Genomic DNA, 20,872 nt, shown 5'->3' with positions numbered 1-20,872 from the left:
GTGCAGAGCCAACAATCTGTCTTTGAACACAAAACATAAGAGATTGCTGTTGACTTTGGAGTGACCACTCTCTTTGATGGATGACCAATATCCGCTGAACATCGACAACTCCTTTGTGGAGATTGTTCTTGACTTTGGAGTGACCACTCTCTTTGATGGATGACCACTATCTGCTGAACATCAACAACTCCTCTGTGGAGATCGTCAAGAGCACCAAATTTAGCATTCACTTGGCAGAGAACCTCATCTGATCCCTCAACACCAGCTCAACAACCAAGAAAGCCTAGCAGCACTTCTACTTTCTGAGCAGGCTGAGAAAAGCCTATCCCCCATCCCACCCACCACAGAGGAACTATTGAGAGCATCCTGAGCAGTTGCATACTACCTAGTTTGGAAAATGCACCATCTTGGAACCTAAGAACCTTCAGTGGATAATGAGGATATCTGAGAAAATGATCAAGCTCTCACTTCCCTCCACTGTAGACATTTACACCACATGCTGCATCCACAAAGCCACCAGCACTTTGGGTGACCCCACACACAAACTCTTCACCCTCCTGCCACCTGGCAAAAGGTACCAAAGCATTCAGGTCCTCACGGCAAGACTGTGTAACAGTTTCTGCCTCCAAGGCATCAGACTCCTTGATCCTGAGAGACATAACTCACACACACACACACGCACAGCTGAACACCCAACACTCAGCTGAATACCATCCCACTCCCTTGAAATTTTTGCACGTGTCTGTATTGACTACCTGCATTTTTGCTGCTACTATAATTATATAACTATTGTATTTCATTTCTTGTCACTACTATGCTTTCTACTTGGTGGCTATTACAATAACTGCTGTGTCTATATATGGTATAAGCTTATCTGCTGAACACTATGCCGTAGTAAGCTATGTTTACATTCACATATTTTTTATATTGTTATTCTTTTGCACTACCTGTTATATCTGATACTTCCACACTAGAACTGTCCACTGGTCAGTGCCACACTGTCACTGTGCCTACTGTCCTATTTTAGTAGTTACTGTACTGTAATGTGCTGTTTGCACATGCAATTTATGTAGAAATATGTATGTCTTATTTGGTTCTGTGTAGTCTCTTGCAGTCCTATGTTTTATATAGCACCCTGGTTTTGTTCACTGTGTTCTGTACCAGCTGTATATGGTTGAAATTACACTAGAGACACTTGACTTGACTTGAAAGTGCTCATCCAAGGATGTGAGGTCAACCTAATCTAAATGGTAAATGGTCTGCATCTGCTCTACCACCTGAGCCACAGCCGCCCGGTTAAACCCAGTCAAATGCAAGTTCCACCTTGACCAAGTCTGCTATGTGGGCCATGTCTTCAAAAATAAAGTCTTAAATGCTGAGCCCTCTAAAGCCACAGCAATCACTGAAATTTCCTGGATGTCTTGGCATCACAGCATTTCCTTGGTATGGTAAACTATCTGGGGAAGATTATCCTAAACTGCAGTGACATTGCAACACCTTTGAGAAAGCTGACCCACAAAGACACTGCATGGTGTTTGTTCCAGCAGCACTAGCAAGCGTTTGACCATCAAGTCATGCCTGTCCAACTCAGCAGTCTTATCATATAATGATGTGAATAAGCCAGTTACATTTACTTGTGATGCATCATGCAGTGTGTTACGCTCCTGCCGGCAGATGGCACTGCGGCGTCGACATGCACAAGCAGCTTTAGAGAGGGTGCGTGCACGAGACTTTTGTATATGGACATGGGCCTTTGTTTGTTTTGGTTTTTCCTTGTTTAAGCATTGGTTGATGTTCGAGGGTGTGTCTTGATTATTTAAACCCCTCGTGTTGCTGTGCACTTAGTGCAGTATTTATGTTAACTGAGTGTTTGAATGGTGAATGCGTTACGTGTGCTAAGCGGTCTTGTTTTCGTGTCCGGTTTCTGTTCCATGCCAAGTATCCAGTTTTCATGTTTAAAGCTTGATCATCTGTTCCTGTCTACACCGTGTTTCCTTGTTTATTGATTTAAGTTTCAAATAAAGATGCTGATCTGTGATTGCTTCTGCCTCCAGTCCCGTGTCATTACACAGTGGACTTGCAGACCAGACATGATATACTCAAATTAAAAAGGAGCTGCTGGTTGTGTTTTCTTGCACCAAATTCAAGGATTATTTATATGGGAAGCCCACAGTTGTAGAACCAATCACCAACCCCTTGTAATTATCCTCAAGAAGCCTATTCACACTGCCCGGATGCAGAACATGGTGCTCAAATTGCAGAAATTTGATATCACTCTGGTATATGAAAAGTGTAAATACTTGTATCTTGCTTACACTTTGTCACATGCTGCAAATATGTGTCTGTCCAACCGCAACCAAAAATGACACATTTGAAGTCATGTTTGTCAGTTACATTTCCACACCCCACCTATAAGAACAGTAAAGGACGAGGTGCTACACAACTTCAGCATAGTCATTGAGTACAGATGGCCTATCTGTCATACATTCATTCTTTCCTTACAGAGATGGGCTGACAATTGTAACAGGCATGATACCAGTTAACCACATATAGGACCAGTACTAGATTCGGAGGGAGGTGTATTGATAAATAACCAAATGGATTGAGACCAGTGGACAAGATAAGTACAGTTAAGTTGCCGGCTTTACTTATGAACCATTGATCAAAATAAAATACAGAGTCACAATAAAATGGAACTGAATTAAATGAAATAAATGGATTTACAATTTCAGGTTCTCTTACAAAAGGGTTCTTTCGGCAGGACTGATACACAAGTTGTATCAGTCCTGCCGCATAGGCGGGTATCCTGAGGGAGGTGTTCAAATCTTCTGCATGCAATTGCTTGGGTGGCCCGCCATTCCCTGATTAGGGAAATCTTGATCAAGTATTTCCAGGAAGAGGGGTTCCAGGAGTTCTGCTGGTATCTCTTCTGTCTGGTGTCAATCCTCTACAGTAGACTGTTCATCCACACAAAAAACCTAGCCTGTTCACTTATTAAAAGAAACAGGACATTGCTTACATTCTATTAATCAACACTATACTGGTCATTACACTTTTCTTCTTAAATAACTAAACAACAATCATAGGATTGTTCACAAAAAAAATAGATTCTTAATCATTAAGCCTAATCATGTTGTAAAGACTATATTTATAAATGTCGTACAACTGTTTAGTACCCATTTCAATTTCACAAATACATTTACCCATAATCTGAGTAATAACCAGGAAGTATAAAGAACTACAATGGGTATTAACTGCATTACCTTGAACAAACAAATACCATGCAATTCTTAGTATAATGTGTTGCAAACATCCTTCACAATAAAGTAGAAAAATAAAATGGCGCATATCTCTTTGTGTTCTTTCTTAGCACATGGGCGCCACCATTCCAAGATTCAATTAACTAAAATGCCACGAGGCAGCCACCCACTTTAACTGAATTGTGACTTTGTAAAACATCTCTCTTCAAATATGAATTAAAGTACATACAATACAAAAGTAATTTCTGTGCTATCAATATTTCTAGGACAGGTAAACATATCAATTATTTGCAACAGCAATGCTATGCAGAAGCTACGCTAGCTAGTTAAACTTGCTACATTACAAGTTTTAAAAATAACCTCAAAAGAGATTAACTCACCAAAATCCGTTCTTGCTACACAAAATAAAGAGGTTATGCAGCCGTATATACTGGGAAGCTTCAATGAAAAGTTTCAGTTTGATATATAAAAGATACAAAAAAACAGTTCTGCTATGTTGAGACAGCTACGTGGCTCAATTGAAAAATAAAAAAAGCAGGCATTTGCCGAAAGAACTATTACACGGAGGTGGGACTTCCGCTCCCCCTTGCCTTCCTATTGGCTCAAATCTCAATCAACAGCATCAAAACCATAATAACGAAAAAATACAAATAAACCAAAATACAATAAGAAAGAATAATAAAGTAATTATAATAATTGCCCTACATGTCAAATTAAATAATTTCCAGAATAATTCTATAATTGTATAACCTTGGCTGGGTTACACAATGGAGGAAGGAACAGGCCACATACATCAATATTGGGCACAGAGGTCACCCAGGACTGGAAGCAACCAAGAACAGAGCCAGAGGTAAAATGTTTTGGCCAATGATGAGAAAAGACATCAGAGTCTTGACACTGTATCACTCTACAATAGCACCAGATCATATTAACAAAAACAACCTCTAAATCTATATCATCCAGGTCCAGAGCTCCCATGATCCACAGTGGCCACGGATATGTATGTTTAAGTGGCATGGCAACATTACCAGGTTTTCGTTGATTATTATTCAAGGTTGCATAAAATCTATCTTCTCTGTGAAACAACATCTACAGCTGTAATCACCAAACTGAAGAGACACTTCTATGTCCATGGAATGCCACATACAATGCTGACAAAATATTTGCCCCATCCTGATTTCTTCTATTTTTCTGTGTCTCAAACCAAATAGTTTTAGATCTTCAAATGAAAAACAACATAAAACAAAGGTGTCACAAATCGTGACGGAGCAGAGATACGGCGGATGCAAGTGCAGGATAACAGTTGTTTATTTAAAGAGACAGGCAGGCAAACAAATCCAAAACGTGATCCAAAACGTAATCCATAAACATGCAAGAGGTCAGGCGATTGGCAAACAGGCATACACGGGGCTAGGCAGGAATCTAGGTCGATAACCAAAACAAGACACGAACTAGAACGAGGGACTGGAAGCGGAGAATCCAGCGCGAACTGACTATGACTATGACTACGACTACGACTACGACTATGACGCGAACTAAACTAACGCTAAACATTTACTTACGAGTTATTGATCTTCCGCTTTGTGTGCTGGGAAGCGCACGGTATATATGCGGACATAATTACCCTCGCAACTGCTAACAGCTGAGGGTAATCTGGACACACGTGACTTCCCAGCCAATGACGGAACAGGGAGGAGACATGACAAACATAAACAAAACACACGTGTCCCAATGTCACTACGGTCGACAGCGGAAAAGCAGGTGCTCGCGCATTTGCGCTTAGAGCACACTGCTTCAAGGGGGAATCGTGACAAAAGGCAACCTGTGTAAACATGCAATACATTTTTTTTTCAATAAAAATCCAACACTTATCACTAATGTGAAAAACTAATTTCCCCTTTAAATTTAAAATCTGTTTGTGCCACCTTTAGCAGCAATAACTGCAGCCAAACTCTTCTCATAACTGCAGATCAGTCTTTCACTTACTTCTAGGACTAGGACTTACTCCTATGCTTTGGATTATTTGGGATCATAAAACTTTCTTGCCTTGCGTTGGCAAAGTCATACTCAAATTCACAGAATACCAACCTCTACCCCTCAGATTTAGAAGAACTGTAATCAATCTACAAACCAAAAGGTGACCTCAGCAGCTTAAATAACTGGCATACTGTGTCTCTCCTCAGGACAAAGTCTAAAAAAAAAAAATCATTAACCAACCACCTTAAAATGAATCCCAAAACACTCAATATTCGATAACCTTTTTCTAGGGTTTAACCTGTTACACCTTAATGAACTACACAAGTTTATTCTGGACTTGTGTCACTAGATCAAGAAAAGGCATTTGACAGAGTGGACCATGGTTACATTTTTAAGACCCTAATAGCCTCAATGCTGTGGCTGTCTGAAAGTACTGGATCCACTTCCAGAACTTCTGCATCAACTTCAGAAGCACTTTGTGGACTTTGTCTTGACTACACTGTTTTTATTTCAGCAGAAGTACCCAGTATAAGAGATCTTATTGACCAAGATAAGTGAGAGTGGGTATGTCAACTGACCAGAGACATTGGGGCACATCAGAGAGGATTGTAGGAAATGTAGAGTTTATGTACTGACCTACATAAACAGATGGAGATCCAATGCAAATGTTCATTCCAGAACAGTACATAACTCCTAGCAGAGCTCCAGATGACAACAGCACAGGTCAACTCCTCTCATACAAAAGACTTCAAAATATTCCTTTCTCAGTGGCAACAAAGAACCAACTGTACAACTCCTGCATAAAAAACAGACTTTCAAGAGAACTCAAAGGCCAAGCAGATGCAAAGTAGAGAACACATCTACCCACAGCTCCATCTCAATCCCCTTCATGGAGCGTGCTGTAAAAGAGCCCTCTACCAAAGCATTCTAGAAATCTGTTGAACTGTTCTAGAACTCCGCAATGCTGACAAATACTTTCCTCTTCAAGTGCAACCACACTGACTCTCCCCACCGCAGGTTCTGTGGGACACCAGACACTGTGTTCCACTGCTTCAGTGACTGCCACAGAATGGATCCTCTTTTTAACACACTAGAAAGAAACCTTGGTTCACCTTTATCCAGAACAATGTTTATGTTAGGCTGGAAATTGCACATTGTAATCTTGTACATTGATTAATTTTCTAGCACTGCTGATAATGAAGAGTATATAAAGCCTCCCTCTCACTCCCTCTCTTTATATGATGGATGCACAGTGCACAAAAGTGACAGTAGTAGCTCATGTTTTCTAAGGCTAAATAAAGCTGACCCACAAAGACTGCATGGTGTTTGTTCCAGCAGCACTAGCAAGCGTTTGACCATCAAATCATGCTTGTTCAGCTCAGCAGTCTTATCATATAATGATGTGAATAAGCATTTACTTGAATGTGAATAAACATTTACTTGTGATGCGTCATGCAGTGGACTTGCAGACCAGACATGATATGCTCAAATTGAAAAGGAGCTGCTGATGGTTGTGTTTGCTTCCACGAAATTCAAGGATTATTTATATGGGAAGCCCACAGTTGTAGAAACCAATCACCAACCCCTTGTAATTATCCTCAAGAAGCCTATTCACACTTCCTGTATGCAGAACATGGTGCTCTCTTTCCATGATGGATGCACAGTGCACAAAAGTGACAGTAGTAGCTCAATAAATAGTAGCTAAATAAAGCTTCTGCTTTATATCCCCAAATTGGTTGATTCTGATAGTGATTATACAGAAATGTTTTTTAAAAAAAGATATAGTTAAGTTTTATAGTTTAAGGATAATGTTTCAATGATAAACAGAGAAGATTTTCTTACCAAAGACAGGAAAGAATGTACTGCTTCAGTGTGCTAATTCTGAGAGGTATAAATCAGAAAAAAATGCTTTCATGAAGTTAATGCTAAGTTGCAAACTTGTTTCCTACCTAAGATCTTGAGGAATAATGGAAAAAAAAAAATTTATTTTAGCATTATTATCTGTTAACATAGGACTTTTACATTTTGCAGAATGTTGCAGTTGATTAATATGTTTTAACTTCAGTTGTATATCTCTGTAATTATGTATGCAGTCTTGCTGGACCTCCCTTGTCTTGTGGAGCTGTACTCATAAATTTAATTTGTGGGTTGTTAACAATACAAAAATCAAATTAACTAAATCCTAATCTACCTAATTAATTAATGGGAAAGCCTCATATGATATCTGTTGTGTATGCAATTCTACATTTTGTCATAATAAAGATGAGTCTCATTTGAGTTTTATTAATAATTATGCAATTGGAGCCAGCTAATTTGGGCCAAAATCCCACCTGAATACTAAAGGCCAATTAATTTCTTCATACAGGAAGCGTCTTGAAGCTGTCATTACAAACAAAGGCTTCTCTACTAAGTATTAAATCAATTTCATTTAGCATGTTCAATACTTTTTTCCTGTGTCATTCCACTTCACTACACATAACTTTATTTATGGACTTTAATGTTGTGAATTATTCATATTTCCGGATTTCTTGAGTTGGTACTGATGTCTGGTGAAAATTTCATATGAATAGCCTCATTGGAAATATATTTACTAAAAAAAATGTTGATGCGTCCAGTACTTATTCCCCCCCCACTGTATACGTATTTTTGAACAAAGAAGAAATGCATAGATTCAAACATTCCAGTATTAAAAATAAGCTGCTAAATATCTGTCACAATTTCCCCTTGAGTCAGCGCTGCACTATGGCTGTGTGCTCGGAAAACCGAAGCGCATGCGCATGCACGAGCCAGGTGTGCGAGCGTTTAGCAAACACACGTTGTTCGGTCTTTCATGACCTTGTGACTTTGTTTACACTGGACACGTGCTTTTGTTATGGTTATGTTCTGACTCCACCCCTGTTTTGTCATTGGTTGTTTCCCAAGTGTCTGCCATTATGTTTTCAGCTGCCCGTGTTTAACCCAAGATTATGTTGGTCATTTAAACCCCTCGTGTCTCTGTGCAGTTTGCGTAGTATTGATATTATCTCCTTACCAAGCAATTCTTTGTTTCTTGTTTCGATTCTTATTATTTGACCTTGTATCTCGTTTCTTCTTTTGATTCTAGCCTCGCCCCATTTATGCCTGTTTGTAGATCACCTGACATTTTGCATGTTTTTCGACCAGGCTTTGGATTACTGTTTTGGATTTGTCTGCCTATCTCTCTAATAAAGTCTTTTACTGCAATTGCATCTGTCCTCAACTCCATCATGTTCTGGAACATGACATAATACTATGCCATAACATGGATGCAGCAGGAGAGCGAGGAGAGCATCACAGCAGTGTACATGGGGATGTTTGGCCACCTTTCATGTCAGTCCTATTTCCTCAGTGGACTGCCATGGACCTCCCCATGGAGAATTTTGGATTGTGTGACTACCTGAGGCAGTTCTTGTTCCATAGCCAAATGTACTTTTCTAGCCTAGCGCACCCCAAGCCGGACAAGAGACAGTGGTTTGGGTTCATGGTGTCCCGGTTTTATGGCCCGGCCCATGACTGGGCAGCGCATCTGGCCAGTACAGGGTCCAGTGCCCTCAATAATGTAACTCAATTTGCGGAACTATTCTTACAGGAGTTTGGGCATCCAGGGCAGAGCAATGACCTGGATCAACTTTTGAGGGGAGCCAGTGTGACGAACCAGGCTGACCTGCCATTCTACACCTATTATGAGTGGATTGACAGGGCAGCCTCTGCAGCTCAGCTTCAGGCCCCAGCCGACAGGGAAGTGGTGGAGGTGACACTGACCTGCAAGACTGAGGGCTGCTATAAAGAGGCCCAGCTACAGTGTCCCACATGCAGGAAACTTGGGATCCATGGATCATATTTCTGCTCTCAGGGATGTTTCAAGTGCAGTTGGCGTACTCACAAATGGCTCCCCAAGAGAGCACCTACTGAGGTCCAGCCGGAGGTCAATGTGGCGACATCATCTCCAGAGCTCCAACCTGAGACCCACGAGGTGGTCTCACCTGCTTAGCTCCAGCCGGAGGTCAATATGGCGACCTCATCTCCAAAGCTCCAGCATGAGATGCACGAGGTGGTCTCATCCCCAGAGCTTCAGCATGAGACCCATGAGGCGGTCTCATTCCCAGAGTTTCAACCTGAGACCCTCGAGGTGGTCTCACCTGCAGAGCTCCAGCCAGAGATCAATGTAGTGACAGTTCCTGTCCAAGGTCAAAGAGGCGACCTCTCCAGCCCAGTTCCTGTCCGAGGTCAAAGAGGCGACCTCTCCTGCCCAGTTCCTGTCCGAGGTCGAAGAGGCGACCTCTCCAGCCCAGTTCCTGTGTGAGGTTGAAGAGGCGACCTCTCAAGCCCAGTTCCTGTCCGACATTCCATTTAGTTTATGACTGCATTTTTTGCAATAGTGTCAAACCACATTGCAATACAACGGCAGCAGGCCATTGCAATACAATGGCAGTATGCATATATCACAAACATGCATACCCTTAAAGTATTATTTCTTTTTGCAGCAATTGATGTCATATGATCAAATTAATATTTGTTCCTATTATTAATGGGGTCTAATGCACAAGTTCCAAATATATTGGCTTGAAGTATATTTGGATCTTGTGCAGTCTTCTCTGAAAGTATTCAAACTCAAAGTCAATTATTTTGTTTTTGCTGAAAACTGAAGACATTTGTGTTTAAGATCAAAAGATGAGACAATAGATTAGAATTGTAGATTTCATTTCCTGATATTTACATCTAGATGTGTTAAACAACTCACCAACAACTGCCACGGGGCAGAGATGAAGGTATCACAACCTACCATTTGAAGAAGTCTTTGAGAGCAGAACTGCAGAGGCCATACCACATGATGCAAACCACTCCTCACCAGTAAGAATTACAAGGCCATATTGGAATCCTCAAAGAAATACAGCAATGAGCCACAAAAGTTCTTGAGCCTAGAATAACCTCTACAAAAGTGATGGAAAGGCCAAAGTGTGGAGAAAGAAAGGATCTTTTCATTATCCAAAACATATGAGCTCATCAGTCAAGCACAGTGGAGGTGTCATAGCTTGGGCTTGCATGGCTGCTTCGTGCAGCAAGACAATGACAAAACACACTACCAACACATCAAAGGACTTCATCGGGGGAAACAAGTGGAAGGTTTTAGACTGGCCAAGTCAATCACCAGAGGTTAACCCAATTGAGCATGCATTTCACCTCCTAAAGAGGAGACTGGAGAGAGAAACCCCCAACACAAACAACAACTGGAAGAAGCTGTTGTATAAGCCTGGAAAAGCATCACAAAAGAAGAATGCAACAGTTTGGTGAGGTCAGTGGGTTGCTGGCATGATGCAGTTATTGGAAGCAACACAAAGTAAATAAGACTTAATATTTGTTATTAAGTTTATCTGTTTCTATACTTCTGCTTACTTAAAAACTGTCTGATATGTAACCAAAGGTGCCATGTTCTAAGTTTACATATAACATCTAGTAGCACCTATATGTAATTATCAGTAAATGAAAGTTGAAATTCTGATTTATTGTCTTATGTTCATCTTCTGACCTCAAATATCTTCAGTGTACAACAAAAACAAAAGACTTGGCTTTGCCATTGAATACTTTCGAAGGGGACTGTATCTACTACCATCTCTGGCAGCATCTTTATTCTCTTAAATAATGACAAGTGGTGACATACAGAAAGCTCCATATCTAGGATTACAGCTTTAGGGGTGCTCAACCCCTATGTATGCCGGGGATCCGGCACGATGTAAAGGGTTCCTGCTACAATGCTCCTTGTTCTTCACTAGCAACGCAGACATGCCAGAGACATGTAAGATCACCCATTTTCTGGAACTCTTAACCGGGAACGCTCTGCTATGGGCTACAGACTTATGGGAGCAAGGCGGCGATTCCATCTCTTCTTTGGAACAGTTTACGGCGCGTTTCTGGCATGTCTTTGATCACTCTCCCAATGGCAGGGGGACAGGAGAGGAGCTTCTAACCATGACTCAAGGTTCATGTTGTGTTGCTGAATATGGCCTCCAGTTGCGGACCATCGCAGCAAGGAGTGAGTGGAACGAACCAGCCCTAAAGATTGTGTTTTGCCAGGGACTTAAATAGTGATAAATAATAATAAATAATTTAACCTTAAATAGTGATGAAGCTGGCCTGTCATGACGAACAACTCACCCTCGATTCTCTCACTGACCTCACCATCTGACTGGATTGACTTCTGCAAAGCCGCCATTCAGTGCATCACAAGGAAAGTGTTACAGTGCAACGAGCCACCGCAGAGCCCATGCAGCTGGGACATGCACGGCTCAGAGTGGAGAAAAGAGAGAGGCGTCGTTGAGAGTTTTGCTGCTTTTACTGTGGAGAAGACAACCATCTCATCCGACAGTGCCCTCTCAAGTGTCATGGGCACACCGGTTAGAGTGGGGACTCCAGACCTCGTTCCCAAAGGGTGAGTCCATCTCAGTTACTCTCTCACCAAGCCTCGTTCTACCAGCTATGATTGAACACTCAGGGGTGTCTTCTGTTCTCGCAGCACTGATCGACTCCGGAGCAGCGGGGAACTTCTGTGATTAGGACATTTACATTTACATTTATTCATTTAGCAGACGCTTTTATTCAGAAACGACTTACAAATGAGTAAATACAAGCAAAGCGATATATCAAGCAGAGAACAATACAAGTAGTGCTACCATACAAGATCCATTAATTGATTTCCAGAAGAAGCAAAGTGTGCAGAGTAGAGTGCAAACAAATGACTCACTGGTCTCCTTACTGCCATGCACACTGTCTTCAAGCCCCGGTTATCCCGATAGCAGCCACAACAGTGGAAAATCCCAACCAATTCGCACCAGTTCAAGTTCCACCCAAGTATCATAACCTCGTTGAGGTATCTAGCAAGGAGAAAGCAAGTGGACTATGACCACACCGCAAATATGACTGTGCGATTGAGCTGCTGCCTGGAACCAGCCAACCTCAGGGGCGGGTATATCCACTCTCACAGACAGAACAGTGGGCCATGGAGGAATATATTCAGGAGGCACTCCAACAAGGGTACATCAGTCCCTCTACATCCCCCGCTTTGGCTGGTTTCTTTTTTGTAGAGAAGAAGGGAGGCATCCTTGGGCCAGGCATAGATTACCAGGGCCTCAACCAACGCTCTGTCAAGTACCGTTATCCTTTGCCACTTGTGCCCACAGCCCTCGAAAAAGTAAGGTCAGCAACCATCTTCACAAAGCTGGAACTTTGTAGTGCTTACAGCCTGGTCCATATACGGGAGGGAGATGAGTAGAAAACTGCCTTCATACCACCTCAGGCCACTATGTGTAGCTGGTCATGCCATATGGACTCTCTAGTGCCCCAGTGTTCCAATGTCTCATCAATGACGTCCTAAGAGACCTGTTGGGGAGGCGTGTCATCACCTACATCGACGACATTTTGATCTACTCCAAATGTCCTCCATGTATGTCAGGTCTAGCAAAGACTCCTGCAGCAGCAGCTCTACGTCAAAGCAGAGAAGTTCCATCAGCACACCATCTTCTTCTTGGACTACATCATCAGCCCTGAGTGAGTCACTATGGACCAAGGCAAGGTGCAGGTAGTGGTCACGAGCGGTCAAGGAACGGTCAAGGAGTTACAATAATTTCTGCTTTGCCAATTTCTACAAACGTTTTATCAGAGGGTTCAGCTCTATAGCACAACCCTTAACATCCCTGCTACGAGGCAAGCCGAAGCGGCTAACCTGGACTCCAGCAAACCAAGAAGCATTAAATCAACTTAAGGAAGCATTCACCACCACTTCCATCCTCAAGCACCCCAATCCTTCCAAGCCCTTTGTCGTGGAGGCAGATGCCTCAGACACAGGAGTGAGAGTCATCCTCTCACAGAGGTTCGGAGACAAGCCAAAGCTTCACCCAGTGGCCTTCTCCAAGAAATTTCCCCAGCAGAACAAAACTATGATATGGGGAACAGAGAACTCTTGGCGGTCAAACTAGCCCTGGAAGAATGGAGGAAGCCATGCACCCCTTTTTCATTTTCACAGACCATAAGAACTTTGAATATGTATGTACAGCCAAGCGTCTGACACCTCATCAAGCCTGTTGGTCCCTCTTCTTCTCACGATTCCAGTTCACCTTGTCCTACAGACCCGGGTCCAAGAATACCAAAGCCAATGCCCTCTCCCGGCTACACAGCACAGGCATTCGAGACAACCACATGGAGTACATTCTACCACCTTCCTCAAACCAAGGTCACAAATCCTAGCAGCATGTCCACCAGGGAAGCAGTTTGTTCCTGAGCAGCACTGGCTGGAGCTCATTTCCTAGGCCCACACAGTGGTTGCCACTGGTCATCCAGGTACTCACCGCACCTACGACCTGTTGTGAGAGAAGTACTGGTGGCCCAACATGTCAAGGGAGGTGTATCGCGTAGTGTCCTCTTGCTCAATGTGTGCTCAGTCTAAGGTGCCTCGAACACTGCCCATGGGCAAGCTTTAGCTTCAGAGTCTCAAGGTAACACTACCATCTTAATGACTGCTGATCAATTTTCGAAGTCCCTGCATCTCATTTCACTGCCCACCAGCCCGTCGGCCTTCACAACTGCTGAACTACTGTTCCAGCACGTATTCAGGTACTTTGGAATACTGGAGGAGATTCTCAGTGATCGGGGTCTGCAATTCATATCCAGAATCTGGTCCAGTTTCATGGAAAAGATGGGTATCACCATCAATCTAACCTCAGGTTACTATCCACAGGCTAATGATCAAGTGGAACGAGCCAATTAGGAGCTGAGTATGCTCAGAACTCCCTACGTCACTCAGTGACTATTCCAGTGCATCTTAGGCTACCAGCCGCCTCTATTTCCATGGAAAGCGACACCCTATCTGTTGACCAATGGTTCTGAAGAAGTGAACAAGTTTGGGAGAGCATACACCAATGCCTAGTGCAAATTACGCACACCTACAAACAAAAGGCTGAAACAGTGAACACCCCCAGCAGTGAACACCCCCAGTACCAACCAGGTGACAGAGTGTGGCTCTCCACCAAGGATCTAAAACAACCATACCCGTGCAAAAAACTCAACTGAAGATACATTGGACCCTTCAGGATCATCAAACAGATCAACGAGGTTATGTACAAGCTGGACTTACCGAGACACGGCCGCATAGCCCCATCATTCCATGTCTCGCGCCTCAAACCAGTCATCCCAGGCCCACTAGCCACGGCAGTACCACTTGGTTATGGGCCAGAGGAACAGTGCTGGGTTCCATCTCAGGACATCCTTGACCCTAGTCTATGCACTGTCATATCACTGCAAACCAGCAAATATATTTCCCAGGAGGCACCACAAACTACAGACATGGCTGAAGAGGACTACACTTTCTGTACACACACACGCTCACAGTCTCTGGAGTTCTGACTACACACACCTGCACCCAATCTCACACACAAACTCACAACACAGTTTATAAGAGACCTTGTTGTCGCAACGGGCAGAGAGCCGGTGCACACAAGAAGGAAATCGCTCCTTCTCCAACTGCCGCACCGGCACGACGTGGGCAGCTTCGTGCCGAACATTCCACCAGCCGGAAGGACCGTCGCGGCGGGGCGGGACTGACGCGACTCCGGCCAGCGATTGGCGGACCCAACGGAGAAATTCCACCACTCAGGCGACGGCAGGGGAGATAAAAGGGCGCGCTTCCGGCTGTACGAGAGAAGAGAATACCGTAGCGACAAGACGGACTCCGTGCGTGTTTTCCAGCGACATAGCGACTCGCAATCACCGAGCACGACGGTAACCTCACGCCCCACGCTAATCTCTCTCTCTCTCTCTCTCTCTCTCTCTCTCTCTCTCTCCACAAAAGGTGCAAGCGCGGACGAGATCGCCGGGTGGTGAAAGTCCCACCTACGGAGGACGCCGGCCCGGGAAAACCCTCGCCCCCGTCTCGGGAATCCCGCCTCCGCCACGAGTAGGCTACACCAGCAATCACACCTCCACAAGCCCCGCACTCATCCCTTCACTTCACCCTTGCACCAATAAACCACCGTTTGTGAACGTTCTTCTGCCTCCTGTGGGTCTGTACGCCGCCCTTCCCCGGGCTAATTCCTCACACTTGTGAACATTTGAACTTTGCGAAGTAAACGTTCAGCTGCCTAGTCTCTGTCATTGTCCAAGCCTTGTTTTCGTGTTTTGCCATTCTGAGTTTTTACCCTCGTTTACGCTATGGACTTCGATTCTCTGCCCTGCCTTGTTTTGCCTGATTGCCTGACCTCTGCCTATTTTTTGACTATGGATTTCTGCCTTACCCTTGTACTTGTTGTGATTAAATCTGCCTAACCTGCACTTGCTTCCGTTGTCACCTTCATTTCGTGACAATATTGTTTAGGGACACTGTACACCACTGGGGAAACAACTAGCTAATCTCAGTAACATTTAACCTCGTTCACATATTTAAATTGCATTTAGGTGTTGATATTCTCCTGACACGTCAATTCTTAGTTTTAACTGGAGCATCGGAGCCCAAACACTTCTCTGTATACAATACTTCTGTAGTTCAATACTTCTGTATCTTACAATACATTTTGGCACTCACTGGTGCTTAATAATCATGTGTTGAGTCAGTATCACTTTGAATCACTAACTTTGCAATATTTTAATTGACATATGCAATTATATTCTTCAAATAAAGTAAGTAAAGCTTGGTGGAAATATGTTTAACAAAACAAACAGTTACTACAGTGACAAACAGCCTAGTGTGGACCATGAACATGTCTTGAAATTTTTAAAACATTTTAGAATTAGTGCTATCTAAATTTGCTAACTTATTTTTTGATGTTAGGAGCTGCCTGAGGAGTAAAATACAAAATGAAGCCTGTGGGGGTCACAACAAACTACTCTGATGTTCATTAAAAGATGTGTTGTGCCCTGTTATTGTATTATAATCAGACCTCCATATACCAGACTGAGATTACTTTGATTATTTTGCTTTTCACACCAGACCTTTTCTGGATAAGATTGGATGTCCCTGTTCTACAATTTTCCATAGAAGTTGAATGTAACGGAGTTAACCCTAGTATTGTATAAGGAAGCAAACACTGAGATGTTGAGGGTTCTTTACTGTTTAATAAAATTAATTTAAAGAATATTTGCTTGACATATGATAAGTATTTGTTGTGACACATGATATCTAGTTTAAATATCATTAACAGCTCAAATTTTCTTAAATATCAATAAAAGCATCCAAATATGCCTTACCACTTTTGGAGTAGAGGTGCCATCCCTGGTGTGCAGTTTATGGTCAAAGCACACCTGCTCGAAGAAAACTTTTTTTGGGCTAGTTGCTATGGCAACTTCTAACTGCACAAACAATACCAGTTTTCCTCAAATGCATAACTATTAATGTTAAAGAGATGTTAAATGGTGTGTGTCACTATGTATGAATATGACACACTTTTTCTTCATTTCAGGTACTGAACTTGTAAAACTCTGAGCAGTGTGGGCAAACAGTGCTAGACAAATGTAAGAACAATGCAGACTTCTTCACCTCTGTATCTGGCTCAATATTGATTGCTGGCATGGTTGGTCACCTTGCCATCAGGCCAAAGTGCTTGTGGGAGATTTGGATCAATTATTAAAAACATTTGACCAATACCAAGATTGTCAGAGGTTTCCCTCCATTTCAGCCATCATTGGAGTCCTGGCAGATAGTGACAAATGAACCAGGACTAGAAGTGGTCCACAAGGCTATGTCTCAATCTTCTGCTGTGTAGGATGCTTGGATTAGCTTTTTTAATGTGTTAAGTGATGTTTTAATACAGTGTGTTAATGATGATAATGTTATCATTGGAGGAGATTGGAATTGCACTGAAGATTTTATTTTGGATTGTAACTCTGAAGAACCTCATATACAGACTTCTACTCATGTATCCAAATTAGTTAGAGAGGCTGACCTCTTAGATATTTGGAGGATTAAATATCCAAATGTGAGACAAGATAATTGGGTAAAAGTTACTGATAATAGAATCAGTGCTGGCCGCTAAGACAGGATTTATGTGCCTAACAAATTTAGTATTAGGGTCATTGATTGTCCAGTCATTCCAGTGGGCTTACTGTCCCTCATTTGGTTTCTGTTATAATAAATATGTCCCAGATTTCAAAGAAGTCCATGTTACTTCAATACCAAATTACTCCAATATAAAAACGTGTGCACATTTTGAGAAGTTCTGGCAGCACTGGAAAATAAAAAAGGCATTTTTGAAAATTAAAGAACGGTGGGAAATTGGGAAGACAAATATAAGATTGTTTTATCAGCAGTAAACTGTTAACTAAGCGGTTAAGAGAAACGTAATCAAATTCTTGAAGACATATCTGCCCTTGATTCAGAATTATTGGGCAGACAGGATCCTATGTTACTTATTAATTTGCAACAGGAAAAAAAAGGGGGAGACAAAAATAATCTGGGTCTTTTTTGAATGAAAGGGTGTCACCATGCAGTGGACTTTTATGCTAGTCTCTATGTGGCATTGTGATGCTGACTGTGCTGCAAAGCTCCTTCAAGAACTGCCTCAACTAGACTCTGACTCAAAAGCTGCTCTGGACACTGATGTATCCTTTTAAGAACTTACTGCTGCAGTTGGTCAATCTGGCTCAAGGATGGTCTCCTGGAATTGATGGCGTGCCATCTGAATTTTACAAGCACTATTGGAACTTCATTGGAGAGGATCTGTAGGAGGTCTTCAGTGAATGCAGCAGAGATGGCCATTTACCCATGTCCTGTCATGTCACGTTTCAAAGGTAGATGCGGAAGCAATCGCAGAATTTAAACATTTTTATTAAATAATGCAAAACACTGTGACAAGCACTAAACATAAACTGACAGGATCAACACACAGTAACATGGTCAACGGTAGTCTAAGACAAACGTAAAACAGAGAAGCAGTGCAAACAATGGCTATATATAAGTGTGCTCATTAACAGAACCGTGATTCAGGTGCAGGTGGTCATGTGACATATTGTAGTACAATGCAGTGGCTGATGGGAAGTGAAGTCCAGAGTTACCTCTTTGTTATATGACAGAATCCCCCCCTCCCAAAGGGCGCTTCTCCCTCCATCTGGTGGTCCTGGCCCCTTGGGCAAAATGTCCCCAGCAGAACTAGGAGACTGAGTGCCGTCCTCAGCGGAACAAGAAAGCAACACAACGTCCTCAGTGTAACAGGTAGGCAGAGCAATGTCCTCAGCGGAACAGGTACGCTGAGCAACGTCCTCAGCGGAACAGGAAAGCAGAGTGACGTCTTCAGCGGAACAGGTAAGCAGAGCGACATCCTCAGAGGAACAGGTAAGCAGAGCGACATCCACAGTGGAGCTGGAGCTCAGAGCGACCTCCTCAGCAGGGCTGGAGCTCAGAGTGACGTCTGTGTGGTAGGACAGCGGGACAACTTCCTCCAGAAGACAGGAGAGGGGAGCGACGTTCTCTGCGAGGCCCAAGGGAAGCTTCAAGATTTCCGCGAGGCCATAGAGGGGAGCGAGGTTCTCTGTGAGGCCAGGGAGGGAAGCGAGGTTCTCTGCGAGGCCAAAGGGAGGAACGATGCTCTCTGCAGAGCATGAGGGGGGAACGATGCCCTCTGTGGAGCAGGAAGGGGGAGTGACATATGGTGTACAGCAAAGTTGAGGAACGACGTCTTCAGTGGAACATGGAGGCAGAGCAACGTCCTCAGCGAAGGAGGATGGCAGAGCGACAACCTCAGTTGAGCAGGAAGGCAGAGCGATGACCTCACCCGAGCAGGAAGGCAGAGCGACGTCCACAGCCGAGCAGGAAGGCAGAGCGACGTCCTCAGCTGAACAGAAAGGCAGAGTGGCGTCCTCAGCCGAGCAGGAAGGCAGAGCGATGTCCTCCGCCGGGCAGAAAAGTGGAGTGCCTTCTTCAGCGGAGCTGGCAAGCACAGCGGCATTGTGCACAGGGTTGGCGAACAGAGGGGAGCACTTGGGTATGTCAGGACATGGAGCGACATCTTCAGCCAACCTGGGTGATTGAGCGACGTCCTCAGCTGAACCGAAAAGCTGGGTGGCGTCCTCAGACAAGCATGGAGGCTGACTTTTGTTCTCCGCTGACTCCGTTTGCTGACCTAGATCTATTATAGGGGAGGGAGGGAGGGAGGGAGGGAGGGAGGGAGATGGTACTAGCCCAGACCACAGACTCCCACTTGTACCCGGACTCCTCCTCCTGTTGTCATGGTGTGGCATAGTTGTCCGTGAACATAGGTGGTAGGTTGAAGCCCAGGTACTTCATGGCGACCTGCTGCTTACGTGGCTCAGTTTGTTACTTCTCCTCCTGTTGTTGTGGCGTGGAATAGTTCCCCGTGAACATAGGTGGTAGATTGAAGCCCAGGTACTTCATGGCAATCTGCTGCTTCCGTTGTAGGTCTTCCGTTCTGTCACGTTTCAAAGGTAGATGCGGAAGCAATCGCAGATTTTAAACGTTTTCATTAAATAAACCAACAAAACACAAAAGATACTATGACTAATGCAAAACACTGTGGCAAGGACTACACATAAACTAACAGGCTCAATACACGGTTGCATGGACAACGGTAGTCTAAGACAAATGTAAGACAGAGAAGCAGTGCAAATAATGGCTATATATGTGTGCTCGTTAACAGAAACATGATTCAGGTGCAGGTGGTCATGTGACATATTGTAGTACAGTGCAGTGGCTGATGGGAACTGAAGTCCAGAGTTACCTCCTTGATATATGACATGTCAACAGGCTATATTATCCTTCTTACCTAAAAGAGAGATTTGTCTCTTTTAAAGAATTGGAGACCTGTGGCATTACTGATCACTAATTATAAGATATTATCAAAATGCCTTAATAAAAGGCTTAAAAATTGTCCAAACATACTGTATTCCAGAAAGGACAATAATGGGCAATTTGTTTTTAAGATAAGATATTTTAGATATCCATGATCAGCACGGTAAAAAGCTTTTTCTTGATCTAATGGGATTAATCCAACTTTTATGTTAAAAACTTTACATATCTACTCAATGTACTTAAGGCTTTTGGTTTAGTTAAAGGTTTTTTTTGTTTTTTTTTCAAATGGGCAAAACTACTGTATGCAGGTGCTTCATGTATTGTTATGGTGGGAGATGAGTTGAGTCAGCCAATTTCAGTTTAAAGGGGTATCAGGTAAGCTTGTCCTTTATCTGGGCAATTATATAGCATAGCTATTGGACCTCTACTTATTAATTTAACCACTGTCTGGTTTTATTATACCTGGTTTCCCCCAGAGTTCAGGAATCATTTTAAATGCTTACGCTGATGATGTTATAACTTTTTTGAATCATGCACAGAATATTTGTTTAGACAATTTGTCTGATTTTCACGAAAATCTTATCAGATCATCTTCAGATCACCCAGACAAAAAAATATTGAAGGGAAATTTATTTGTCAAAGCATTCTCATATAACACACAAACAAATTTGATGGCGAGGGTGCCAAAATGGACATGAGGCCATATTTCCATAAAGCTTTAGCGTATTTAGGCCAAACTTAGTAAATGTCATAGTCATTATGACTTGAGGGTAAATGCACAGTTTCAGAATAGCACCACCTAGTGTTACAAGATATGAAAAAATCTCATTTTTGC

At 43.0% G+C, this 20,872-nt stretch overlaps 1 protein-coding gene across 9 annotated transcripts in view; it reads right to left on the bottom strand.

Annotated features, from left to right (window-relative positions):
• Positions 1-20,872, bottom strand: part of LOC108276837 (keratin-associated protein 16-1) — a 93,994-nt gene that overhangs the window by 61,501 nt on the left and 11,621 nt on the right. For 4 of the 9 annotated variants that reach the window (XM_053687050.1, XM_053687049.1, XM_047160914.2 and 1 more), the window contains one exon: positions 8,510-19,657. The exons of the other annotated variants lie outside the window; for them this stretch is intronic. In XM_053687050.1, the coding sequence (XP_053543025.1) occupies positions 18,216-19,469 (1,254 nt within the window). In that variant the 5' untranslated portion in view covers positions 19,470-19,657 and the 3' untranslated portion in view covers positions 8,510-18,215. Of the gene's footprint in view, positions 1-8,509; positions 19,658-20,872 lie in introns of those variants that run through there. 9 annotated transcript variants of the gene reach the window in all.

Source organism: Ictalurus punctatus, chromosome 16, assembly GCF_001660625.3.
Source record: "Ictalurus punctatus breed USDA103 chromosome 16, Coco_2.0, whole genome shotgun sequence".
Classification (NCBI taxonomy): domain Eukaryota; kingdom Metazoa; phylum Chordata; class Actinopteri; order Siluriformes; family Ictaluridae; genus Ictalurus; species Ictalurus punctatus.
Note: the sequence above shows the minus strand (reverse complement) of the source record. Positions and strands in the feature narration are given on the sequence as shown.